This window comes from Rana temporaria, chromosome 9, assembly GCF_905171775.1.
Source record: "Rana temporaria chromosome 9, aRanTem1.1, whole genome shotgun sequence".
Lineage (NCBI taxonomy): Eukaryota > Metazoa > Chordata > Amphibia > Anura > Ranidae > Rana > Rana temporaria.
The window spans coordinates 35,012,656-35,040,330 of record NC_053497.1 but is presented as its reverse complement, the minus strand read 5'-3'; the positions used below and the strand labels follow the sequence as shown (position 1 = coordinate 35,040,330).

Below are 27,675 nucleotides of genomic sequence, written 5' to 3'. Positions count from 1 at the left end.
GTGTTTTGGACTACAAGCATGCTTCCGGAACGAATTATGCTCGCAATCCAAGGTTTTACTGTACAGTTTTACCTAAAATGTACCTGTCATAAGACATTATGTAGGCCGCCATTTCTGATCTCTCTTTCTGAGAATGTTAGCTGCCCATCTTCACGTTGGCTTCCTATTATTTTTACAGAAATTATGTTCTATTACCTTCCACCCAAACACAATTAATTGTTTTAAACTATTGTCTTCACGTGACCCGCCTGAGTCCATTTACATATTGCAGTACATTTCTAGCACACAGATAAACCGTCTACTTCCCAAACTCAGCTTTTGCCTCTGTAATAATCAATAGCGTCAATACAGCTCTAAAGTGTTTGATCAAAGGTAATACTCTGGAGACGTTCAGAGCAGAGCAGTGGAACAAGCTCTTCCACATTCTTAGCTAGATTCACGTAGGGTGTCCTAACTTTGCGGCGGCGTAGCTTAGCGTGTTTAGACTACGCCGCCGTAAGTTAGCGAGGCAAGTACATGATTCACATAGTACTTACCTGCTAAGTTACGGCGGCGTAGCCTAAAGCGGGCGGGCGTAAGGGCGCCTAATTCAAAATAGGCTGAGGGGGCGTGTTCTATGTTAATTTGTGTTGACCTTACGTTATTGATGTTTTTTTGGAACGGCGCATGCGCCGTCCGACTACATTTCCCAGTGTGCATTGCGGCAAAGTACGCCGCACGGGCCTATTGATTTTGACGTGGACGTAAATGACGTAAATCCCTATTCACCGACGACTTACGCAAACAACGTAAAATGTTCGAAATTCGAAGCAGGAACGGCGGCCATATTTTAACATTGGCTACGCCACCTAGGGGGCATCATTAACTTTAGGCGGCCTATCTCTTACGGAAACGGCGTATCTGTACTGCGTCGGCCGGGCGTACGTTCGTGAATAGGCGTATCTAATGATTTACATATTGTACGCCGACCGCAATGGAAGCACCACCTAGCGGCCAGCCTAAATATTGCACCCTAAGATAGGACGGCGCAAGCCGTCGTATCTTAGATAGGTTTAAGTGTATCTCTGTTTGAGAATACACTTAAACTTAGGTCGGCGCAGATTCTGAGTTAGGTCGGCGTATCTACTGATACGCCGACCTAACTCTACCTGAATCTAGCTATCTCTGTTACAATACTAGCATCGTATTTACAAAGGGTCTAAATGTGTTTGTGTTGAGGTCAACTTTTTTGTAGTTCAGATCCAAATAATAATGACGTGAAAGTTGTTATCTATTTGAGACCCAAAGGCTTCTACTGCACCTACCTTCCTTCATCATTCCAACCTTCAGGCACTTGCGGAAGCGACAGGCTTGACAAGACTTCCTCCGCCGTTTGGTAATTTCACAGTCATTAACCACAGGACAACTGTATTCTATGTTACCTGAAGAACAGATAGGTACAATAGTTAATAAAGAGTCACATGGATGAAAAGAAAGTGTTTATTGGGCTACTGGGCCACCAAGGCAGCCCACCTAGTCCAAATTAAGAGGCTTCTTTGAGTAACATTACAAGAAGGTGAGGGCCTCATGTGACCACCAGCCAATAGTTAACCACTTAACCCCCGGATCATATTGCTGGTCAAAGACCAGGCCACTGTTTGCGATCCGGCACTGCGTCGCTTTAACTGACAATTGCGCGGTCGTGCGACGTGACTCCCATACAAAATTGGCGTCCTTTTTTTCCCACAAATAGAGCTTTCTTTTGGTGGTATTTGATCACCTCTGCGGTTTTTAGTTTTTGCGCTATAAACAAAAATAGAGCGACAATTTTGAAAAAAATTAATATTTTTTACTTTTTGTTATAATAAATATCCCCCAAAAATATATAAAAAAAATATTTTTTTCCTCAGTTTAGGCCGATACGTATTCGTCTATATATTTTTCGTAAAAAAATCGCAATAAGCGTTTATTGATTGGTTTGCGCAAAAGTTATAGCGTTTACAAAATAGGGGATAGTTTTATGGCATTTTTCTTAATATTTATTTTTTACTAGTAATGGCGGCGATCAGCGATTTTTATCGGTACTGCGACATTATGACGGACACTTTTGACACATTTTTGGGACCATTGGTATTTTTATAGCGATCAGTGCTATAAAAATGCATTGATTACCATAAAAATGCCACTGGCATTGAAGGGGTTAACGCCAGGGGACGAGGAAGGGGTTAATCATGTTCCCTGGGTGTGTTCTAACTGAAGGCGGGGGTGGACTGACATGGGGAAATGACAAATCGCTGTTCATACATTGTATGAACAGACGGTAGGTCATTTCCCCCCCTGACAGGACCGGGAGCTGTGTGTTTACACACACAGCTCCTGGTTCTCGCTCTGCAACGAGCGATCGCGGGTGCCCGGCGGTGATCGCGACCGCCGGGCACGCGTGTCGACGTCAGGGGCGAGCAGGGGGCGTGCGTGCGCGCGCGCGCCCCTATTGGCTGCTCGGCGAGGTGACGTATAGCTACGCACTCTCGCCCAGCAGAGCCGACCTGCCGCCGTATAACAGTTATACGGCGGCTGGTCGGCAAGCAGTTAAAGATCGCTTATTCGATGTATAGGAGTAATAGGACTAAAAAAGTTTTTTATTAATTCTTGATGCATAAAAAGTGCTTTTTATATACATCTATATAGATCAGACCAAAATGAGGGACAAATGAGGGCGAATGAGGGACAGAGGGACCAATTAGGGACTGTCCCTCGACATCAGGGACAGTTGGGAGCTATGTTACTGTATAAATTAAGGTGACCAGATTTTTAAAATGAAATCTGGGGACATATTTTTTTTTTTACTGGTAATGGCAACAATCAGTGACTTTCTGCCCGTCACCGCCCACCTCACAGCCTGTCAAGTCTCACTCTCCGGGCCCCGGCTACGACTGGGTGGGGTGCGGAGCAAGATCACTCCACCAGGGAAGAGAGGCCCGGAGCAAAAAACCCACAGCATAGGCGCAGGGCCGGCCATGACGGGGTTAAAGGAAAGCCCTGCCATGGTCAGTGGGAGGGGTTGCAGTGAAGGAGAGCGGTGGGAGGGGAGGTTATAAATCACCCTCCCACGCTTCCCGGGCTAAGCAGCACGAGGGGCGAAGTTTCTGCTGGGGACTCTGTTGCTCTGCCAGAACCATCCGGGGGAGGTAGGCCGCGACCGGGGGCTTTATTTGCGGGATCGACGGACTTAGAGCTGCTGGGCATCTTTGCTCTGCCAGAACTTCCAGGGAGGGGCAGGCCGCGACCGGGGGCTAAATTTTCGGGCGATCGGATTGTTACAGGGGCGCCGGGTGGGCCCGTTTTCCTGCTACCACCTACACCGCTGCTGAGAGGCAGGCCGCGACCGGGGGGCGCTAGCCCAGGCTACCTGCTACAGGTACAAGCTATACAAAAAAAAAAAAAAAAAAAAAAAAACGAGCGCCGCTAGGCCGCAGCCGGGGAGTTGATTTTTTTCCCACCCAGCCGCCTGGTACCATGTCCGGGGTTGAGGCCATGCTCGCCCAGCTCAGGGAGGAGGCGGATCGCCGCGGAGAGGGGTGGCTCCAGTCCTTGCTGGGGCCGCTCATGCCACAGGGGGATGCCAGGTCTGTTTCACCCGTCCGGGGGGGGGAGGGGGGCACCACAGTAACGCATGGGCCTCGTCCTGCGGAGCGGGGCAATGTGACTATTTCACCGGGCCGGGGGGGGGGGGGGGGACACCCCGCGTTCACGGGTGTCCCGGCCCCCTGTGCGTTATTCACCTGGTCCGTCCACCCGGTCCCATAGGAGGGAGGGCAGCCCCATCCGGGCCCCCTCGGGCCCCCCAGCGAAACGTACAGCGGCGGGGGGGCGCCAGGAGAAGACCATTGAGCGGCAGCGTGGGGCAGGGAGGGGGCGGCCAGGGGGCTCCTCTGCGGCGGCCAGGTCCGCTCGGCGAGACGATCGGAGGGATGCGGGCTCCAACCCCGGTTTTGCACCGGAGGGCCGAGAGCCTCAGCAACGCACATCGGTCCCTGCGGTGGCTAGCTCCCCAGCATCCGCGGCTAGCCACCTCCAACCCAGCCCCGTGGTGAGGGAGCGTGGGGGAGGGGAAGACGGCAGAATGTACGAGGCACCGAGGAAAGCAACGAGGAAGTCGGTTCACGGGTCCAGGGTGCGCAGCGAGAGCGAGTCCAGCTCTGGGCCCACGGCTCCCAGGCCCGAGTCGCCTGGTGGGCTTTCATCGGGTGAGGAGGGTCACCCTGGAGATCGATCGGAAGGGGAGCTGTCGGAGGAGGATGTCGTGCCCAGGACGGAGGTCGCAGCGCGGGAGCCAAGCCGGACGGCTGATGGGATTGCTTCCAGACAGCCCGGTGAGTCGTTTTTGGCTTTGTCTTCTAATGTACAAAATGTGGGGGTGTCAGTGGGGGGACGGGGGGGTCCCCGTAGGCGTTTAGGGGTGCCCGCTGGGGCGAGTAGTGGGGGTTCGGGTGCCTTGGGGGAACAGTCGGGAGAGGATGGGGGTTTGCACCGGTTTTTGGTGGGCCTAGAAGCATTGGTGAGCCAGCTGAAGGGGGGGAGCAGCCCCGCCGTTAGCCCCGCGGCAGCATGGGGTCCGGCGGGGGGGTCCGGGGTCACGCCACCTGCAGTGGCGGTCGCCGTGTCGGGGCCAGTGGTGCCTGTGGACAAGGGGCAAGAGGTAGGGGCGGTGGCAGCGGGGAATGGGGTGCCGCCTGCGGATAAAGGAGATGCGGGGGTCGATTCCGCAAAGAAGAGGGATTTGGTCCGGTTGGCGGACGCAGCTAAAGGGGAGGTGTATACCTGTTATGAGGCACCGCTGGGTTCACATTTGAAGCCGGAGGTGCGGGAAAAGATTTGGAAGAGCGAATATGTAGAGATATTTGCGTTGTTACCGCTGGAAAAGTTTAACCTGGATAGGGTTAAGCCGGAGGAGTCCAAAAAAGAAGACGAGGAGAAGAGGAGGTATAGGCTTATACCTAGAACTTTTGCGAACTGGTCGCAGGCATACTCGATCATGGCGAGCGTGATCGGCGAGAAAAACCCCGAACACTGTTCGGCGCTTTTTAGTTACCAGGAGGCGATTAGCGAGGCCTACCGGTGCTACGGGGGCACTGGGTGGCTCCGGTATGATGAGCAGTTCCGGCAACGCCGGGCTATCAGGCCGGATATTAGGTGGGACACTAAAGACATCGGCCTTTGGATGCGGCTTATGTCGGCCCCACGGACGTCCACGCCGTTTTTTCAGGGGGGGGCCGGTGGAACCTCTTCCCCAGGACAGTCGGCCGGAAAGAAAAAGGGGGTCTGCTGGCAGTTCAACGAAGGAAACTGCAAGTTCGGAGGGTCTTGCCGGTTCAAGCACGAGTGCTCCGGCTGTGGTGGCAATCACCCCTCTTCCCGGTGTTTTAAACAAGGCAAGGGCCGTTCCGGAGATGCTTCAAGTAAGAGGGAGGACTCCGGTGATGGTGGAAAGGATGCGACCGTTTCTCGGTAGATATCCTGACAGGGCGGCCGCCCTGTTGTTGGAAAGGGGATTCTCCGTGGGTTTCAGCATTCCGTGCAAGTTGGCGGTGGTCCCCCCGGTGGCAAAGAATTTGCGTTCCGCGTTACAACATCCGGAGGTGGTTTCGGAGAAACTGCTGAAGGAAGTGGCGTTGGGCAGGATGGGGGGCCCATTTGTTTCGCCTCCCTTGGACGATTTGGTGGTTTCACCTTTGGGGGTGGTGCCTAAGAAGGAGCCGAACAAATTCCGGCTCATTCATCATTTGTCGTTTCCAAGGGGGGGGTCGGTTAACGACGCTATCAGCATGGAGGAGTGTACGGTGAGCTACACCTCCTTTGACGCTGCGGTGGGCTGGGTTAGGCGGTATGGCCGGGGGGCCTTGATGGCCAAGTCGGACATTGAGGCGGCGTTTCGGCTCCTGCCGGTCCACCCGGATAGTTTTCGGCTGTTGGGTTGCCATTGGGGTGGGGAGTTCTACGTAGACAAGTGCCTACCGATGGGCTGCTCCATTTCCTGCGCGCTGTTTGAACGGTTTAGTTCTTTCCTGGAGTGGGTGGTTCGGGATGTGTCTGGAGTGAGCTCCGTGATCCACTATCTGGACGACTTTCTCTGCGTTGGACCGGCGGGGTCACGGATTTGCGCAGTGTTGTTGGCCACGCTGGAACACATTGCGGAGCGTTTTGGTGTGCCGCTGGCGCCCGAGAAAACGGAGGGACCGAGATCGGTCATCCAATTCTTGGGCATTGTAATTGATTCGGAGGTGATGGAATGTAGGTTGCCACTGGACAAGCTGGAAGGCCTCAAGGCTGAGATACAGGAGATGGTTGGTTTGCGGAAAGTGCAACTCCGAGCGCTGCAGTCGCTCCTGGGGAAGCTAAACTTTGCGTGCCGCATTCTCCCCATGGGGAGGGTTTTTTGCAGGCGCCTTTCGGCGGCCACAGCGGGGGTCAGGTCACCCAGGCACTATGTGCGCCTGGGGAAAGAACATAGGGAGGATTTGTTGGTGTGGCACTCCTTTTTGGAATCCTTCAACGGCAGGGCATTGTGGATGTCCGGTCCGGTTAGTAACTTTGACATGGAGTTGTTCACGGATGCGGCCGGAGGCGCAGGTTTTGGGGCATACTTTCAGGGGCAATGGAGTGCGGGCCCTTGGCCTCAGGCCTGGTTGGAGGCGGGGTTCACAAAGAACTTGGTGCTGTTGGAATTGTTTCCGGTGGTGCTGGCAGTAGAGTTGTGGGGGGCGGCCTTCCGGGACCGGAAGGTGCGGTTCCATGGGGACAATCTGGGGGTGGTCCAGGTGATCAACAGAGTTACGGCGTCCTCTCCTCCAGTTATTCGGCTATTACGGCACCTGGTGCTGCGCTGTTTGCAGATGAACATATTTGTGTATGCGGTGCATCTACCGGGGGTGGAGAATGTAGTGGCTGACGCTCTGTCTCGCTTTCAGTGGGACCGGTTTCGGGAGCTGGCGCCGGAGGCAGAGGAGCAAGGGGTACCCTGTCCGGAGTGGCTTTGGAGGATTCCGTTGGAATCGTCTCCAGTTGGATCAAAAAGTCGGTAAGTGTGACCACTTGGAGGGCTTATGAGAAGGTTTGGGCAGAATGGCAGGCGTTGGTTAGGGAGGCCGAGGTGGACCCGGCCGGTCCCGAGGTCAAGGGATTGGTGATTTATTTCTTGGCCAGGAACATGGGGGCCGGGGTGTCTCAGTCCATGTTGGACAAAAAATTGGCCGGCTTGGCTTTTCTGTTTAAGTGGCAAGGGTGTCCGGACTTTACGAAGGACTTTTGTGTCCGGCAGGCCCTAAAAGGTTACAGGAAACAGGGGCGTCGGGCGGATTCTCGGCGCCCGGTGTCGTTTGAAATATTGAAGGGTATTATGGGAAAGTTGGGGACAGTTTGTTCGTCCCAGTTTGAGGTGTTATTGTTTAGGGTGGCGTTCGCGTTGGCGTTTTTTGGAGCTTTTCGAATAGGGGAATTGGTTAGCCCCTCGAAGACGGTACAGGGTGGCATGTTGGCCGGTGATGTGGCATGGACGCGAGAAGGGGTGAAAATGTTACTACGTCGGTCCAAGACGGACCAGAAAGGGAAGGGAAAAGTGGTGCGAGTTTTCCCTATTGAGGGGTCGGAATTATGCCCTGTTAGGGTGGTGCAGGAATTTTTGGACGTACGGCCGGAGTTGGGCGGGTCTTTTTTGCTGCATGAGGATGGTACGGCGTTGTCGCGGTATCAATTCGTGACGGTGTTTAGACGGTGCCTGGGGGCTTTGGGCCTTGTGGCTCAGGAGTTCTCGGCGCATTCTTTTCGGATTGGGGCTGCGACGGAAGCGGCCCGTTGTGGCTTGGATGAGGAATTGGTGAAGAAGATTGGCAGATGGGAGTCCAGGAGGTTTCGACTATATGTTAGGCCCCAGCTCCTGGTAGAACTAGGGGTGAGTGGGGGTGCAGGTTAACATACGTCCCAAGAAGGTTAAGGGGCCACTTCCAATGTTGGTGGGAGTGGAACGGGGGTTTTTTGGTTAAGGGAACATGTTGGGGTCGGGGATGGGGTTCGTCTCCCGATGGGACTTATTTGTGATGGTTTTCTTACTTGCTGTCTTTCAGGTGCGGGACAAGGGCTGGTCTGGATAATGGGCCACTCCTTCGTTCATAGGGGGGCGGCAAGAGCAGATAGGCGACCGGACGGTCGACAGCTGGGGATCCCAAGACAGGAAGCGATGGTGCGGTGGTTGGGGTTCCCGGGGATGTTGTGGAGCAGGGTGGTGCCGGAAGTGCACAAGTTTGCACGGTTGGATCGCCCGCCGGATGTTTTATTGATACATGCGGGGGGCAACGACCTTGGGATTCGTACTATGTTGGATGTCGCACGCGACATCAAATTCGATTTTCTGCGAATTCGCATGTCCTACCCGGATACGGTAGTGATATGGTCCGACATTGTGGGCAGGTCATCATGGCGGATGGCCAGATCGTGGGAAGGCGTGAACAGGGCCAGGAGAAAGATCAATCGGGACGTGGCTAAGTTTGTGATCAGGAATGGGGGCTTGGTGGTTAGACACCCTGAGCTGGAGGTGGATATGTGGAGGTATCAGCTGAAAGATGGAGTACATTTGACCGACGTGGGGATTGACATGTGGGTGTTGGGCCTGCAAGACGGGATCCAGCGAGCGTTGAGGGTGTGGAGGGGCGCCCAAAGGTAAGGAGTTACCTTTGGGTGCTGGTGGCGGGTGTTTTGGACTTTGCAGGAGAAGAAAGTACCCTAAAGTGGATGCCATTACCCAGAGGTGGTATGGGTTCTGAAGGGGCTGGTAGTCCAGTCTACCAAGGTGTAGCTGGGAAGGGGTTAATAGGGGCACTGCGGTCAGGTAAGGTCGTCTCTGAGTCAGGTTTTCGGCTTGAGGCCTAAGACCAGATTTAGGTATCGCAGTGCTCATAAAAGTTTTAGCATGGTTAAAATGGTTTAATGTGCCTGCAAAGTCCAGCACCAGTAGTGTTAATATTGTGTTTCAGGTTTACTTATGTTTATGTGTGGAAATGTTATTTAATGTGCTTTAATATTTAAAAAAGGTTATTTAAAAATAAATGGAGGCTGCTACGGCCAGTTTTTACTCCAAAGATTACAGTAGTGGTCTCAGTTATTTATTTAAGGTAAAAGTTGAGTAAAATGTGGGTCTTAGCAGATAAGGGTGTATGTATTTATACCATAGTCAAGAGAGGCCCGGAGCAAAAAACCCACAGCATAGGCGCAGGGCCGGCCATGACGGGGTTAAAGGAAAGCCCTGCCATGGTCAGTGGGAGGGGTTGCAGTGAAGGAGAGCGGTGGGAGGGGAGGTTATAAATCACCCTCCCACGCTTCCCGGGCTAAGCAGCACGAGGGGCGAAGTTTCCCACCCACCCTCCCTTTTTTGCTGGTTGGTTGGAGGGGGCGATTGGTTTATGGGGGTAAAAATGGGGATGTGATATGGTGTTTGTGGTCTGGGGTGCTTTCCTGTTTTTTCTTTTTTCTGTCTCTCCACACAGGTGCGAAGTTATGATGTCGTGGCGGCGGCGGGTGTTTTGGACTTTGCAGGAGAAGAAAGTACCCTAAAGTGGATGCCATTACCCAGAGGTGGTATGGGTTCTGAAGGGGCTGGTAGTCCAGTCTACCAAGGTGTAGCTGGGAAGGGGTTAATAGGGGCACTGCGGTCAGGTAAGGTCGTCTCTGAGTCAGGTTTTCGGCTTGAGGCCTAAGACCAGATTTAGGTATCGCAGTGCTCATAAAAGTTTTAGCATGGTTAAAATGGTTTAATGTGCCTGCAAAGTCCAGCACCAGTAGTGTTAATATTGTGTTTCAGGTTTACTTATGTTTATGTGTGGAAATGTTATTTAATGTGCTTTAATATTTAAAAAAGGTTATTTAAAAATAAATGGAGGCTGCTACGGCCAGTTTTTACTCCAAAGATTACAGTAGTGGTCTCAGTTATTTATTTAAGGTAAAAGTTGAGTAAAATGTGGGTCTTAGCAGATAAGGGTGTATGTATTTATACCATAGTCAAGGCAAGGAGATAGGCGGGCAGGCAGCTGGCCGGGACTTGAGCCAAGGCAGAAGAACAGAAGCGGAATGGGCATGCACCCGAAAATATTCCCTCCGCTCCGACCAGCACATGATCATCAGAAAGGGGCACAGATAGTGGGAAAACAATACAACCCCCTAAGCTAGTAGGAGCGGCGGAGCAGGGGTGTGTAATTCAGATTTTTTTTTTAAATTCTGCACTGAATGTCTTTGAAATTGCCCCAGCCCCTGTTCAAATCAAATCCGGGGACAAAACTGGGGACAGACTTGGTCTGGGCACAGTGTCCTCAATCCAGGGACTGTCCCCTGAAACCGGGGATGTCTGGTCACCCTAGTATAAATGTCACTGGCAGGGAAGGGGCTAACACTAGTGGTGATCAAGGGGTTAAATGTGTTCCCTGGGAGGTGTTTCTAACTGTGGGGGGAGTGGACTAACTGGAGGAGGAGAGAGATTGCTGTTCCTGATCACTAAAAACAGACAATCTCTCTCTTCTCCCCTGTCAGAACGGGGATCTGTTTGTTTACATTGAGCATTGAGCACTGGCTCTCTGTGGAGCGATTGCGGGTGGCCGGCGGACATCGTAGCCGCTGATCACATGTATCCGCTCCGTATCCACGCCGTGCACATGCCCACTATATCTATTGCACCAACTGACATACATCTACGGCGATTTGCGCAATAGAGCCACAGTGTAATGACGGGGGCTGGTCGGCAAGTGGTTAAAAAAAAATATGCAAAGATGTTCAAATACCACCAAAAGAAAGCTCTATTTGTGGGGGGAAAAAAATTTGGTACAGCATTGCACGACCGCGCAATTGTCAGTTAAAGTAACACAATGCCGTATAACAAAAAAAATGCCTGGTCAGGAAGGGGGGTAAATCTTCCGGAGGCAGGCCCGGATTTCCCACAAGGCCACAGAGGCCAGGCCTTGGGGCGGCAGGGAGCCGAGGGGGCAGCAGCGGCATGGAGTCCCCTGTCTCCTGTCCCTGCTGCCGATGTACACAGTGAGAGGGGTGAGTTGTGCTCTTCCCATCTCCGCTGTTACAGGAGTTCTAGCACAGTGCTAGGACTCCTGTTTTTGGAGGTGACAGGGTCAATAAAGAGAACCTGTCACCTCCAATTGCTATTACACAGGGAAAGATTTTCTCCTGTGTAATAGCAATAAAGTTAAGTGAAAAAAAAATGGTTAAAAAGTAAAGAATAAAAAAAAAATATTAAAAATAATAAGAAAATTATAAAAAAAGTAAACGACAAGCTACAAATAAAAAAAAAAAAAAGTAAAAAAAAAAAAAACATTTGAACTAACCGTGCCGCCCCTGCCATCTGGTTGCCATTCCCTGTTGATTTGGGGGGGGTGGTTCGCTTGGCGGGGAGGGGGTGCATTGCGGAACCAGGCCTTGGGACGGCAGGGAAAGCAAATCCGGCCCTGTCCGGAGATCAAGTGGTTAATAGATGAAAACCTTTTGGCAGTTGAATAATGTGCTCACATACAACTGCCCTCCCATATTCTTGGTATCCCTAAACACCGCACAGATGCAGAGGCGTTGCTATGGGGGTACGGCCCTGTACACGGCCCTCTTCTGTGCCCAGCCACTGCACTTGTAAATGGTGACAGAAAGACAGATGTAAGCCTGATATTCTGGTTCATCTCCCTCCATCAGATCCCCCCCCCCCTCATTCCTTTGGGGTATCTGCAGCTTATTTAATTACAAATGAGAATAAACATAGAGAAAGTGGAGGAGAGGCAGAGCCTGGTGTAGAGCGGCAGCAATGTCCCCTGGGGGGGCCGCGTGTTTCGGATGTAAAGGGCCGCTCTGCCACTCACATCTCACACACACTAATGAATATTGACTGCTCTCTTCTGCCTGACGGATGCCTCCTCGGGTTCCTGTGTCAGGATGGAGCAGCATCCAGCCCTGTGGAAACTTGCCACAGCCTACCATCAATACTTCAATTAGGGGTTGTGGCCTCAATTGCAGCTCGCCAGTCGCGGGTTAAAACAGAAATTCTTATGAATGAATGAACAGGGCCTAGACATATCAGTGGATAAATCAAATAAGCCTCTTAATAAAGACTTGTGTTTATTATAATTATTATTCGTGTCATTATGTTTAGAATTCGGACCTTTTTGGAATAGCATAAATAGAGCCCACCCACCCCTAACTGTCATACTGCAATCCTGAGTGGATGTCAGTAAGTTGAATCATTCACCAGAATTGTATAATACAAGACGTATACTGTGGCCCAGATTCTCAAAGGGCTTACGACGGCGCAACGCCATGTACGCCGTCGTAAGTCCTAATCTGGGCCGTCGTATCTATGCGACTGATTCTTAGAATCAGTTACGCATAGATAACCATTAGATCCGACAGGCGTAAGGCTCTTACGCCGTCGGATCTTAAATGCAATTTTTTTTTGTCCGCTAGGTGTCGCCTCCGTCGTTTTCCCCGTAGAGTATGCAAATTATCTAGATACGCGAATTCCCGAACGTACGCGCGGCCGACGCAGTAAAGTTACGACGTTTACGTTAGGCTTGTCCCGGCGTACAGTTGCCCCTGCTATATGAGGCGCAACCAATGTTAAGTATGGCCGTCCTTCACGCTTCGAAATTTATAAATTTACGTCGTTTGCGTAAGTCGTCCGTGAATGGGGCTGGACGCCATTTACGTTCACGTTGAAACCAATGACGTCCTTGCGATGTCATTTGGAGCAATGCACCCTGGGATATTTTACGGACGGCGCATGCGCAGTACGTTCGGCGTGGGAACGCGCTTAATTTAAATGCTACACGCCTCCTACCCGCCTAATTTGAATTAGGCGGGCTTGCGGTAATTTACGCTACGCCGCCACAACTTTACAGGCAAGTTCTTTGTGAATAAAGCACTTGCCTGAAAAAATTGCGGCGGCGTAACGTAAATGAGATACGTTACGCCCGCCCTAAGTTACGCCATTCTACGAGAATCTGGGCCTGTGTACTGTACATCCATTGGATCAGGGGCTTAATCTATTTTCAGGGTTCACAGGTTACATTAACCACTTAAAGGGGTTGTAAAGGTTTGTTTTTTTATTTTCTAAATAGGTTGCTTTAACCCCTTCAATACCAGGCTTTTACACCCACCTCAATACCGGGCCTATTCTGGCACTTCTCTCCTACATGTACAAATCATCATTCTTTTGCTAGAAAATTACTCAGAACCCCCAAACATTATATATGTTTTTTTAGCAGACACCCTAGGGAATAAAATGACAGTCATTGCAACTTTTTATCTTGCACGGTATTTGCGCAATCATTTTTCAAACACCTTTTTTTTGGAAAACAAATGGTTTCAAGAATTAAAAACAAAACATAAAAACTGTAAAATTAGCCCAATTTTTTTGTAAAATATGAAAGATGATGTTACGCCGAGTAAATAGATACCCGACATGTCACGCTTTAAAATTGCGCACACTCATGGAATGGCGCCAAACTTCGGTACTTAAAATTCTCCATAGGCGACGCTTGAATTTTTTTTACAGGTTACCAGTTTAGAGTTACAGAGGAGGTCTAGTGCTAGAATTGTTGCTGGCACTCTAACACACGCGGCGATACCTCACATGTGGGCTTTGAACGGCGTTTACATATGTGGGCGAGACTTAGGTGTGCGTTCGCAAGCTACCGGGGACAGGGGCGTTTAAAAAAATATATATTTTTATTTTTTGGGGACTTTTTTAGGGACTGGTGACACTAATACAGTGATCAGTGCTAAATGATATACCTCCCACATTTTTTAGATGGGAACGAGGGACACCTATCAGCAAAAGTATGTAGGCATAGGGCACACCCCTGTCACGCCCCCTTAATTGAGAATTATAAAAAAAAAAAAATGATTAGCTAAACCCACAAGTGCTTTTTTTACCACTACTATTCCTTTATATTGGCTTTTGGAATTTACAAATGCAGCAATTTAGAAATTGGATGAAAGGTTTAGCTCTGGGAAACACTTTTTGAAAGATAAAAAGCATGTTTAATATACAACTATTTAGATCAGACCAAAATTAAGGATACATGAGGAGGACAGAGGGACTTTGTTCCAAATCAGGGACAGTCCCACAAAATCCAGGGACAGTTGGGAGCTATGCTAATGATACTGGCACAGAAGGGGTTAACATCAGGAGCAATTAAAGGGTTAAATGTGTCCCTAGGAAGTGCTTTCTAAATGTGTGGGGGGTGCTTGTACTGTAAGAAGACAGAGATCCGTGTTCCTGCTTAACAGAAACACAAGATCTCTGTCTTCTCTTGTCACAGAACAGCGATCTGCCTTGTTTACAGGCAGACTGCCATTCTGTCTGTTTCGGGAGCAATCTGCAGGTCCCCGCAGACATTGGGTTTGCCGGACTCGCTGATTGGCTCTCGCTGTGTCCAACCACAGCGGGAGCAGGTCGCCAGTGACACACGCGCGCGTAGAAGGAGAAATCACGTAGGCAGACTGCTGTTCTGTCTGCCTCGGGAGCAATCTGAAGGTCCCGGCAGACATGGGGTCTGCCGGACCCGCTGATTGTCTCTCGCTGTGTCCAATCGCAGCCAGAGCGGGTCGCTGGCGGCAAGTGCGCGCCCCAGACCCAGAAGGTGAAATCACGTAGGCAGACTGCCGTTGTGTCTGCCTCAAGAGCAATCGCCAGGTCCCGGTGGACATGTGGTCCACTGGACCCCCTGATTGTCTCTTGCTGTGTCCAATCACAGTTGGAGCTGGTTGCCGGAGGCACTCGCGGGCCCCAGACCCAGGAAATGAAATCACATACAGGTATGTGATTTTGCACTGAAGGGCCACCCTGCCGCAGTATATATGCAGGTGGTGGTCCGGAAGCGGTTAAAGAGCCACCTTGGTCATCAAGTATGCAGGACTAGGAGTCGAAGCCTATATAGACCAATCAGATCTTACTTTGCTGAAATCGGATCATTAGAACATAAAAACTAATTTAATTCACAACCAATTTCCTGCTCTGTCTTACAGAATAAGATCAGCATCTCCTATAAACTAAACCAACAACCCCCTTTGCACAAGACTTACAAAAGACTGGTACTCAGGACCTTACTCCTAGATAGTTTTGTGAAGGGGAATCGGGTGTTTTTTTTTTAAATCAAAGCAGTACTTACCGTTTTAGAGAGCGATCTTCTCTGCCGCTTCCGGGTATGGGCTGCCGGACTGGGCGTTCCTATTTGATTGACAGGCTTCCGACGGTCGCATACAGCGCGTCACGATTTTCCGAAAGTAGCCGAATGTCGGTGCGCAGGCGCCGTATAGAGCCGCACCGACGTTCGGCTTCTTTCGGCTACTCGTGACGCGATGTATGCGACCGTCGGAACCCTGTCGGAAGCCTGTCAACCAAATAGGAACGCCCAGTCCCGAAGACCATACCCGGAAGCGGCGGAGAAGACCCATCTCTAAAACGGTAAGTACTGCTTCGATTTAAGAAAAAAACACTCGATTCCCCTTTACAAAACGAGCCTCAATCTAATGTTAAAAATTGTTTTTCGGGTGAACTCCCGCTTTAATCACAATAAATGGTCCGGATTTGACCGTAGTATTGTGTACAATTATCCTGTCTATCGTCGCCTTAGGAATGAGAGAGCTATGTCCTGTCAGTTCATAAAGAACAGTTTGTAGATCACTTTTTCTTCTGTAAATGTTTCATCTGCCATGATGGCCCTCATGTAAAATATTTTTACCAGTCAGTTTGATCTCCACTCTATTAGCAAGATTCCATTACCAGCAAAGGAAGGTGGTGCCTAAGGGGTTAACAGCTAATGGACAGGATACAACGGGAAGCAAACTATTGCCTTTTCCCTTTCACTGGCCATATTGAGCCTTCACACGCAGATCAATGAGATTATTCCACCAATTTAAGGCCTCAGCTCACTTGCAACCTAAAGATCCATAACCCTCTGAGAGTGGAACACAAAGTGAGAAACGGGAAAGTGTCGCCGTACAGGAAGAGCATACACCTAAGGGATACCTCCGCCAGGTTGTGTCACCCACAGCAGGCAACTCCATCCGAATCTGTCTACTCAACAATGATGGTATCCAAAAGTGTAACAAGTCATAACAGAAATTATCTGTGGCTGATTGGACTACAGTCAATTGAAATATGACTGTCCTCTTTGGGTAACTTCACTTGAAATATCATTACTGACCTTTGCTCTGCCTTAAGCCTCATATACATGATCGGACTTCCAACTGACTTTTCCGTGGATTTTGGGCGTTGTCCATGTGTCGTGTGTGTATAATGCCTAGTACACACGTATGGGTTTCCAGGCAGACTTTTTACCGCCAAGAAACCCGAGGAAAAAAACAAGAACCTTGCTCGGTTACTTTGTCCCCCTACACACGGCAGGGTTTCCCGACAGGAAAACTGCCATGAGAGCTCTGGTCGGGAAACCCGGCCGTCTGCATGCTCCACTGCATTCTTTTCCCATAGTGAAATTGCCAGCTTAAAACCCGCCGGGAATCCTGTCGGATAACTGTGATGGAGCATACACATAGCCGGTTTTCCCGGCCAAAAGCACTCATGGCAGTTTTCCCGAAGGGAAACCCGTACACGTTTACTAGGCATGAGGCTTAAAACTCTTGAACAGGAGTCTACAAACGAAACTTCGAAACAAAGGGCCAGTTTACTGTCCCTCAGACTTCAGGAGGGCTGGAATGTGGCCAGTGAAAATCAAAAATGCCCCAGCATCAGTGGGAGTAGACTATGTCTAAGGCTTGGTGATCAGTGGGAATAGACAAAGTCTAAGGCTTGGTGATCAGTGGGAATAGACAATGTCTAAGGCTTGGTGATCAGCGGGAATAGACAATGTCTAAGGCTTGGTGATCAGTGGGAATAGACAAAGTCTAAGGCTTGGTGATCAATGGGAATAGCCAAAGTCTAAGGCTTGGTGATCAGTGGGAATAGACAAAGTCTAAGGCTTGGTGATCAATGGGAATAGCCAAAGTCTAAGGCTTGGTGATCAGTGGGAATAGACAAAGTCTAAGGCTTGGTGATCAGTGGGAGTAGACAATATCTAAGTCTTGGTGATCAGTGGGAATAGACAAAGTCTAGGGCTTGGTGAATAGTGGGAATAGACAGAGTCTAAGGCTTGGTGATCAGTGGGACTAGACAATGTCTAAGGTTTGGTGAATAGTGGGAATAGACATCTAAGGCTTTGTGATCAGTGGGAATAGACATCTAAGGCTTTGTGATCAGTGGGAATAGACATCTAAGGCTTGGTGATCAGTGGGAATAGACATTGTCCAAGGCTTGGCGATCAGTGGGAATAGTGGGCTGCTTCTGCTGATTTTGTGCTAGTAAAAGTTTGGTGAGAGACGATTCATGCTTTTCAGTTTTTCGTGCTTTTCAGTCTGTTACAGCGCGACGAATGTGCTATCTCCATTACGAACGCTAGTTTTACCAGAATGAGTGCTCCTGTCTCATAACTTGCTTCTGAGCATGCACGCTTTTTTCCCATCGTTAAAGCCTACACATGACTGTTTTTCACAACGTGAAAAACAACGAGAAAAATTAGAGCATGTTCTAAATTTTTAATGGCCATTTTTCACATCGCAAAAAATGCTCTGAAGCCTACACATGATCGTTTTTAATGAACATTTTAAGAAATGGCATTTTTCACGTTATGAAAAACGGTCGTGTGTACGCGGCATAAAACTTGGTGACCAGTGGGGGTAAAAAAATAATAATACATAGCACTTGTGGACAGTAGGAAGAATAGTAACCCATCATTGTTAATAGTTGGAGGACTAGTGCCCCATCATTGGTGTCAATGGGAGGAATAGAGCCTAATCGTTAATATCAGTGGGAGGAACTATACACCATTGTTGGTGCCAGTGGAAGGATTAGTGCCCCATCATGGGTTTCAGTGGAAGGAAAAATACCCCATTGTTGGTGTCAATGAGAGGACTAATTCCACACTGCTGTTGTCAGTGGAAGGAATGGCGCTTTATTGCTGGTGTCATTGAAAGGAATAGTGTCTCGTATCAGTGAAAGGAATAGTGCCTCATATCAGTGGGAGGAATAGTGCCCCAAAGGACTTGATAATGGCAAACAAAGGGTCACATCCGTCCTGTACCTTGTATTGACATATCACATTTCTATATTAATTTATTGCACTTAAAGCGGAGCTCCGCTGAAAAATAAATATTAAAAGCCAGCAGCTACAAATACTGCAGCTGCTGACTTTTAATATTAGGACACTTACCTGTACGGGAGTCCAGCGCCGTCCGCAGCAGAGGACGAGTGATCGCTTGTCACTCTGCTGCCCCCCCGCCGCCATCCTCGGTGAGGGAACCAGGAAGTGAAGCGCTCCGGCTTCACTGCCCGGTTCCCTACGGCGCATGCGCGAGTCACGCTACGCCTGCCGATTGGCTCCCACTGTGTACTGGGAGCCAAGTGTTCCCAGAACACAACGGGGGGGGGGGGGGGTGACGTCATGCCCGCAGTCTGCCCGAGAGACTGTGTGGCCGGAAGTGGGTGCAAATACCTTTAGACATGTATCTGCACCCCCCTCCCCCTGAAAGGTGTCAAATGTGACACCGGAGGAGGGGGGGTTCCGATCAGCGGGAGTTGCACTTTAGGGTGGAGCTCCGCTTTAATTGTATTTATTTTTAACATAAGAGAGCACTTAAGCCTCGTACACACGTCCGAGGAACTCGACGGGCGAAACACATCGTTTTGCTCGTCGAGTTCCTTGTGAAGCCGCCGAGGATCTCGGCGAGCCAAATTTTCCCATTCCCGTCGAGGAAAAAGAAGACATGCTTTCTTTTTGGCCCGACGAGATCCTCGACGGTTTACTCGTTGAAAAGTGTACACACGACCGGTTTCCTCGGCAAAAAAAAAACCCAGCAAGCTTCTTGCTGGTTTTTGCCGAGAATCTCGGTCGTGTGTACGAGGCCTTAGTTGTATATCTAATGCAGAGAACCTTGCTATCCACTTATGCTAGGATATTCTCCTTGTACGTGTGGCCTCTACCTGTAACAAGCTAGGACAGGCAATGGCCAATCAGTAGTTAATATGATATGCTGTGATTTTCACTACTAGGGAGCCTATATGTGCACCACATAGCCAAGCCATCTGCCATATTGTGGCTCCAGTACTCACATCATCCACAGGGTTAATCGTTGGACTCCTAAGAGTGCTGTGATTAGGTGATTTCTCTTCACCTGTTTAGTTATGAAGATGAATCAATAAACATTTAATTATGTTGTTATAACCTCTGGCCTCATCCATCAGGGAGCTGTCAAATATTATTGTGTCTATGTGGAACCCGGGGACGGCAAAATGGCAGTCGAATCAGCCTAGAATTACAGCTATAGACAGGCTGCCATGTCATTCAATACACCATTAATATTCATGATAACTCTCCGAAAGCTCAGATCCAAGGCTGTCCCCCCATAGGAGCAATAGCAATGGAAGGAAAGGCTCCATGTAACTGGCCAATCCCCTGCCCAGGACCACACAACAAAGATAACCATGGGGCATATCCACAAAAGAATTACGCCGTTGTATCTTCAAATTTTGCGCGTCGTATCTTTGTTTTGTATCTACAAAACAAGATATGACTGCATCTCGGATCGATCCGACAGGCGTACGTCTTAGTATGCCGTCGGATCTCAGGTGCATTTTTTCGGCGGCCGCTAGGTGGCGTTTCCGTCGATTTCCGCGTTGAGTATGCAAATTAGCTAGTTGCGGCGATCTACGAACGTACGTTCCGGCCAGTGCTTTTTTTTAAGTCGTTTGCGTTCGGCTTTTTCCGGCGTATAGTTATCCCTGCTATATGGTGGTGTACTCAATGTTAAAGCGGGGGTTCACCCGTACATAAGACTTTTTTCCCTTAGATGGATGCTCGTTTTGTCTAGGGGAATCGGCTAGTTGTTTTAAAATATGAGCCGTACTTACCGTTTACGAGATGCATCTTCTCCGCCGCTTCCGGGTAAGGGTCTTCGGGAGCGGGCGTTCCTATTTTGATTGACAGTCTTCCGAGAGGCTTCCGACGGTCGCATCCATCGCATCACGATTTTCCGAAAGAAGCCGAACGTCGGTGCGCAGGCGCAGTATAGAGCCGCACCGACGTTCGGCTTCTTTCGGCTACTAGTGACGCGATGGATGCGACCGTCGGAAGCCTCTTGGAAGACTGTCAATCAAGAAGGAACGCCCGCTCCCGAAGACCCATACCCGGAAGCGACGGAGAAGATGCATCTCGAAAACGATAAGTACAGCTCATATTTTAAAACAACTAGCCGATTCCCCTAGACAAAACGAGCATCCAGCTAAGGGGAAAAGATAAAAGAAAACATCATTGGGTGAACTCCCGCTTTAAGTGTGGCCGTCGTTCCCGCCTCGCATTTTGAAAGTCATTTGCAAATAGGGATTTGCGTAGAATGATGTCACCGTCGTAAGCATTGGCTTTTTCCGGTTTAATTTCGAGCATGCGCACTGGGATACCCCTACGGACGGCGCATGTGCCGTTAAAAAAAAACGTTGTTTACGTCGGGTCACAACGTATTTACATAAAACACGTCCCCATCACATCCATTTGAATTCCGCGCCCTTACGCCGCCAAAGATACACTACGCCGCCGTAACTTAGTCCTGGATGTGGGTACAAACAATAACGAAATACTGTCCTTATCATCAAGTCCAAGATCTAGCCTACCTTAACTTACATCCCAGAATGCAATTTTCACACTAGAACTCAGCTGTAGGGAGACATTCACATTGGAGGTAGTATGGCAGTAAAATGGTGAAATGGCAGCAGAATGGTAACTGCATGTCAGCAGTACAGGGGTATACTAATATTCTAGTGACATTTTTGACTGAAGGATAGCTGGGCACCATTGTGGCAGCCTGATATGCCATACCTTTAATAGCAAACCTTTATATCAAGGTTGTTTTTAACCCAGGAATTAAAAAAAATAATTTTAGGGATTACCAATTTAAGGTGTACTATTATTCCTTAAAACCCAACTGAACCTTAAATCATCTTAATTACCTAGCACACTTACCAGTTATAGCCCCCTCCCCAAAAAAACAGTTACACTGTGTAATCATTTTCCCAATAATTTGAGGTTTTAGTTGTATATTTGCAAATATATTTAGAAGTCATACTGCTTTGTCAAGACCCGTCTGTATTGTGCGGTCCTAGTGCCCCGTACACACGATCAGATTTTCCGATTGAAAAAGTCTCATGGACTTTTTTTCCATCGGATTTTCCGATCGTGTGTAGTCCCATCAAAGTTTTTTCATCGGAAATTCTATATATGAAAACCTGTTCATTCCTGTGTGCAGGCAAACACGGGGATGTGATCATTAATACCAATGATGAAAAAAATCAACAGCAAGAGTGAGGTTACCCTGGTAAGGATCACCAGAGGTGGGGGTACTGCTCTAGTGTGTCAGGTCACCTGTGGCCAGACCACAGGGTAGTGAGCCCTATGACCAACTGCTGCGATCAGAGAGGAAGTGTGAGCCCAAGATTCCCCAGGGCGCGGAGTCTAAGACCCAGCTCGTGTTCACCAGAGCCTCTGGTGGTCAGGATGGCCTTCGCCGCAGCTGGATCTAGGTCGCGACCCCTGGGGTCCCCAAGGTCACGCTCCGCAGGGAGAGAGGGGAAGCAGCAACCAGGACAAGCGATAGTGATGGGTAAGCCGAAGTCGGGGCAACAGGCAGACAAGGGTAATCAAGGAACAGGCCAAGGGTCAGGGAAACAGGCAAACAGGAGAAGTCAGAGATGAGCCAAGGTCGGTACACAGGAAGGTAAACGTAGCACACTGCAGACAGGAACAAGTTACAAACAAAGGTTGAACAGTAAAGCAGACTAGCAGTGCAGTGGTTAATATAGGCTTCCTGGGATGGCCTAAGGTGGAGCCATACAGGGAGGAAGGTGATAAAAGACAGCCAGAAAGAGGGTCAGGCCTCTAATGAACACATGGAGACAGGTAGGCTGCCAGACTTTATTGCATATCCATGACATAGTGCAAGATCTTTCTACTAGAGCGGTTAAGATATACTCTATAAGAAATGGCAAATGGTTTGACATGCTTCCACCTATTCAGGTCTCCAATGGGTTAACTGGCATGTAGAGCTTCACCATTAATCGTTAAAAAATTGTGATCTCGATTTAACCCCCCTCACAATCTTAATACAGCATTTCCTTGATTCAGTTCTCTGCTTACAGCTGACAGTTGTCAAAAAAAAAAACCTGCCTGCCAAGTTTATCACAATGTCGTCAGTGCTGGGAGATACTGTAACTATAAACAAAGTATCTTTTTTTTTTAAACATTCAATTTTTATACAAAGTATCTTTTAGTTCTTTTAGATCAAAAAAATGAACTTCAATCTGTAAATGAGGTCCGTTTAACCACTTAAAGACTGAGGCCCGGATTCACATACATTGGCGCATATATATTTCCCAGGGTAGCGTATCGAATATACGCTACGCCGACGCAGCGCAGAGAGGCAAGCACAGTATTCAGGAAGCCAGTGCTCCCACTCGCTCTCAAATCTAGTCTGGGTGAACGTAACCTACGCCTAGTCATATTCACGTACAACGTAAACGACAAAAGATACGATGGCTTGTGTTCCCTGGTCCATACCTTTGCATGAGTTGCGCCTCCTATATGGGGAATAACTTTACGCCGGATGTACGACTTAGGCAAACTGCGTATATTATGCGCCGGGCGCAACTACGTTCATGAATTGGCGTATCTCCCTCATTTGCATATGTGCATAGAAAATCAATGGGAGCGGAAAATGCGCCCAGCGAAAATATGCGCCCACGATACGACGGCGTAGGCAAGTTACGTCGGTCGTAGGAAGCCTATTTTAGGCGTATCTCAGATTGTGGGCACGGCGCACAGATACGACGGTGCATAGTTACACTTACGCGGCGTATCTCGAGATACGTCGGCGTAAGTGCTTTGTGAATCCGGGCCTGAGCCTTTTTCAGACATCTGTTGCTTACAAGTTAAAATCAGTGGGCCAGATTCACAAAAGAGATACGACGGCGTATCTACTGATACGCCGTCGTATCCCTGTTTCTAACTATGCGGCTGATTCATAGAATCAGTTACGCATAGCTAGCCCTAAGATCCGACAGGTGTAATGGACTTACACTGTCGGATCTTAGGATGCAGTACCGCGGCCGCCGCTGGGGGGAGTTCTCGTCGTAAACCAGCGTCGGGTATGCAAATTAGCACTTACGGAGATGCACAAAGCTTTTTCCCTTTGTTAAGTCGCCGTAAGTGTTAGTTTGCCGTCGCAAAGATAGGGTACGTTTACAAAAGTGTAAAGGTACTCTACCATGCAAAAGTATACCCGTCGTTCCCGCGTCGGTTTTGAATTTTTTTCAAATCTTTTATTTTTCCCGCCGCAACTCTTTTTTACCCGTCGCGATTCACAAAACTCGGCGCAACGTAACTTCGCGCAAAGCACGTCGGGAAAATAGCGTCAGGAGCATGCGCAGTACGTCCGGCGCGGAAGCGCGCCTAATTTAAATGGGACTCGCCCCATTTGAATTGGCCCGCCTTGCGCCGGACTGATTTAGGATACACCGCCGCAAATTTCCAGGTAAGTGCTTTGTGGATCGGGCACTAACTTGTGTAATTTGCGGCGGTGTAACTTAAATCAGAAAAGTTACGTTGCGCCCGCTGGTTGTGAATCTGGCCCAGTATTTTTTTGCTAGAAAATTACTTAGAACCCCCAAACATTATATATATATATATATATATATATATATATATATATATATATATATATATATATATATATATATATATATAGATATATATATATATATTTAGCTGAGACCCTAAAGAATAAAATGGTGGTTGTTGCAATATTTTACATCACCCTGTATTTTTGCAGCCTTCCTTGAAACGCATTTTTTTGGGAAAAAATGCACTTTAATGAATAATAAAATAAATAAATAAACAGTAAAGCTAGTCCAATTTTTTAGTATAATCTGAAAGATAATGTTATGCAACAAGAATTATGAGAGAACCGTGATCTTTATTCTAAGCACAAAAATCATGATTCTCATTTTTAGCCAGAATCATGCAGCTCTGTTGGCATGTAGTCTTTTTTAAGGCCCAATGGAATATATTGGATTCCATACCACTAACAAGGATATCCAATCTTGTTGGGAATCTGCAAGTGGATAATGCCACAGTGCTGTGGCCTATCAGCAATATCATCTGATTGGTATGTCTCTATCATAGCACTGCTACCAAAAGTTGAGATATTCTATGAGGTATCTTTGTATGTATATCATGTGAAGACCATGTGATGACCAACTTTTCAAGCTTAATTCAAAATGATGCCTATGTGTACTATTGTATGTATGTTATTTAATTCTTAAAGCGGAGGTTCACCCATACCTTACACATTTTCCCCTTCGCTTTATGCTCGTTTTCTCTAGGGGAATCGGCTATTTGTTTTAAAAGATGATCCGTACTTACCCGTTTACGAGATGCATCTTCTCCGCCACTTCCGGGTATGGGCTTCGGGAATGGGCGTTCCTTCTTGATTGACAGTCTTCCGAGAGGCTTCCGACGGTCGCATCCATCGCGTCACGATTTTCCGAAAGAAGCCGAACGTCGGTGCAGTATAGAGCCGCACCGACGTTCGGCTTCTTTCGGCTACGAGTGACGCGATGGATGCGACCGTCGGAAGCCTCTCGGAAGGCTGTCAATCAAGAAGGAACGCCCGCTCCCGAAGACCCATACCCGGAAGCGACGGAAGAAGATGCATCTCGAAAACGGGTAAGTACTGCTCATATTTTAAAACAAATAGCCAATTCCCCTAGACAAAACGAGCAGGAAGCTAAGGGAAAAAAAAAAAAAAAAAAGGAATTGGTTGAACTCCCGCTTTAATAATACAAGATTGAACAAAGACAGAGCAGAGCGGCTATTTTCAAAATGTAGCCAAATCAACCTGAAAACCTATTAAATCAGGGGTGCCCAACCAGCGGCCCGGGGGTCACATGTGGCCCGCGGAGCCCTCTGATGTGGCCTGCGACCTCCTGCTCTGGGATGGAATAGAATAGAATACTGTTATTAAAGGTAATTTTATTACTAAACTCACAGGGTATATATGGGCATATCTCTTTTGCAGTGGTTACTGGGCTGCTTTCAAACTGATCTGCAGGTTACCTGCTTTGAGCCATAGACTTCTGTTATTACCTGCGAGTTTGGTGAGCTTTCTGAAAGTGCACCAAACCTGCAGAATATAATAGAAGTCTATTGCAAAGTGCAGTAAAGCCAAAGGTACTGCGTTGCACCCACGGTGCAGGAAAAACCGCAGCGTATCAGTGTGAAAGCAGCCTGGGCCCCTTTCGCAAGGTCAGTCCGACAGAATTTGACCCTCCATGCACCTGTAAGAAGTGGCAGACGTAAACCGACTTGTGTCCTACCTCCAATCTGATCCGCTAAAAAAAAAAAGAGTATAGTGGGCTGTGCATATTCAGAGCGGACATCCCGTCCAACCGCTCTGCTTATTGTGTCCCGCGACCAGTTACCAAGTCACTTAAGTGGCCCTCGCTCTTCAAAAGTTTGGGTACCCCTGTATTAAATGATATAATTGCACAGAAATGCATATAGACCTACAGAAAGTGAGGGTTCTCACCTTGTATTGTGCGTTTGAAGAATGCTTTGCAGGCCTCACAAGAAGCCACTCCATAATGATATCCTGAGGCTGTATCTCCACACACCAGGCACAGTCGCTTGGGGACAGACCTGAGAACACACTGCATGCCTGAGTCCTCCCCCATGGAAGGTGGACTGTCTGCAAACAACTTTTCACTGGTATCAGGGAATCCAAGCAGTGCCGTGGGAGAGTCCAAACCCTGAGATTGTCCTCCAACAGAGAGCCCATAGCTACTGCTGGTGTCTGACATGCCACCTGGGCTAAAGTACCCGCTTGTGTCCATCTGTAGAGTTGGGCTGGATGGCTCAGCTTTGACTTGAAGGTTCAGATTGTGTGATATCCCACAAAGAAACCTGGAAGACAACAAAGAGCGTCATGAAACACCATCACAAACCATCACTTTATACATTGCTGGTAAAGGGTTTTACAAGATAACCAATACACTTATCAGTAACCATATATGATAACAAATTATGTGCACTTGCAATCTATGCAGTGCTGTATTATGGCCTAGGCCGACAAGGCCCAGGCCTAGGGCGGCACTTTGCGGGGGGCGGCAAAAAAGCCTGTCCTCCTGTCGTTATCCCATCCTGTCCCTCTGTCCTCATCCCACCCTGTCCTCATCCCACCCTGTCCCCATCCCACCCTGTCCCCCTGTCCTCGTCCCACCCTGTCCCCCTGTCCTCGTCCCACCCTGTCCCCCTGTCCTCGTCCCACCCTGTCCCCCTGTCCTCATCCCACCCTGTCCCCCTGTCCTCATCCCACTGTCCTCATCCCACCCTGTCCCCCTGTCCTCATCCCACCCTGTCCCCCTGTCCTCATCCCACCCTGTCCCCCTGTCCTCATCCCACCGCGTCCCTCTGTCCTCATCCCACCACATCCCTCTGTCCTCATCCCACCGCGTCCCTCTGTCCTCATCCCATGAAAATGACAGGGCGGGTCTTAAAAAGGAAGGGGTGTAGTCTTGACAGAAAGGGGTGCGTCATATATAAAGTAGGGGGTGTGCGAGTTTCGTCAGGCCTAGGGCAGCACAAAACCTAAAATACACCCCTGAATCTATGTAAGATCCAGAATGCTCTTATTAAAATGTAAAAATCAGCTTCTGTGCTGCTCATCAATGTCGCATTTGGTGGGTCTACTTTTTGCTCAGATCATGTAGTCTGCAGTGACTAGGATGGTTCTAAAAATATTTGGAAATCTGTTCAGCTAACAACCAGGGCTGTCTTAATGAGGGGGCACACCTGGGCACTGCCCAGGGGCCCCAGCTGTATGGGGGGCCCCTGCACTTTCCTCAAAGTAGCTGGTCCTTGAGCCCACGCTGCCACCAAAATTGGGGGCCCCATGATGGTACTGAGAATGATGGATACACAGGGGAGGCAGGCTGGCAGCAATACCCCATGCTGTGCAGAACGATACCTATTATTTCACAGCCAGCAGGGAGGTGCGGGACCGAAGCGCCAGTAATGCTCTGACCACGCCCAATGCAGATTGAATGCTCGGGACTTGAAGGCTGCGGGGTAGGAGCTGGAGTGGGAGCTGCTGAGTCGGCGTCACTAAGAGCCCACCTGTGGAAGTAGCATTGTGGATGGTGTCATGGTGAGCCCAGCTGTCCAGCACTGCTTGCACCGAAAGGCTTGGAATGCCCGGAGGGATACTCCGTCTCCATTGTAGTGGTCCCAGAGCGTTACTTTGCCCAGGGGCCCATGATGCTATTAAGACGGCCCTGCTAACAACCCTTTAGAACAGTGGTTCTCAACCTGGGGGTCGAATGACGATTTGCCAGGGGTCACTGAATCCTGGGCTGTTGCTGAAGCCCGCACCACTCTCCCAGCCTTTTTGTGGCCGCCCAGCTGGGCTGTTCCTGAAGCACAAGGCCGCCCACTCAGCCTCTTCGCAGCCACCCATTCAGGTCACAGCATAGCTGGGGGACAGAGATTAGAGGTCACCTGACTAGTG

General features: G+C 49.0%; 1 protein-coding gene across 2 annotated transcripts in view; it reads right to left on the bottom strand.

The window, feature by feature from the left end:
* The window catches only part of LOC120913294 (estrogen-related receptor gamma-like), a 101,043-nt gene that overhangs the window by 32,758 nt on the left and 40,610 nt on the right, over positions 1-27,675 (bottom strand). For both annotated transcript variants that reach the window (XM_040323152.1, XM_040323151.1), the window contains exons 2-3: positions 25,699-26,072; positions 1,305-1,421 (exon numbers count right to left, since the gene is read on the bottom strand). In XM_040323152.1, the coding sequence (XP_040179086.1) occupies positions 1,305-1,421; positions 25,699-26,072 (491 nt within the window). The remainder of the gene's footprint in view (positions 1-1,304; positions 1,422-25,698; positions 26,073-27,675) is intronic.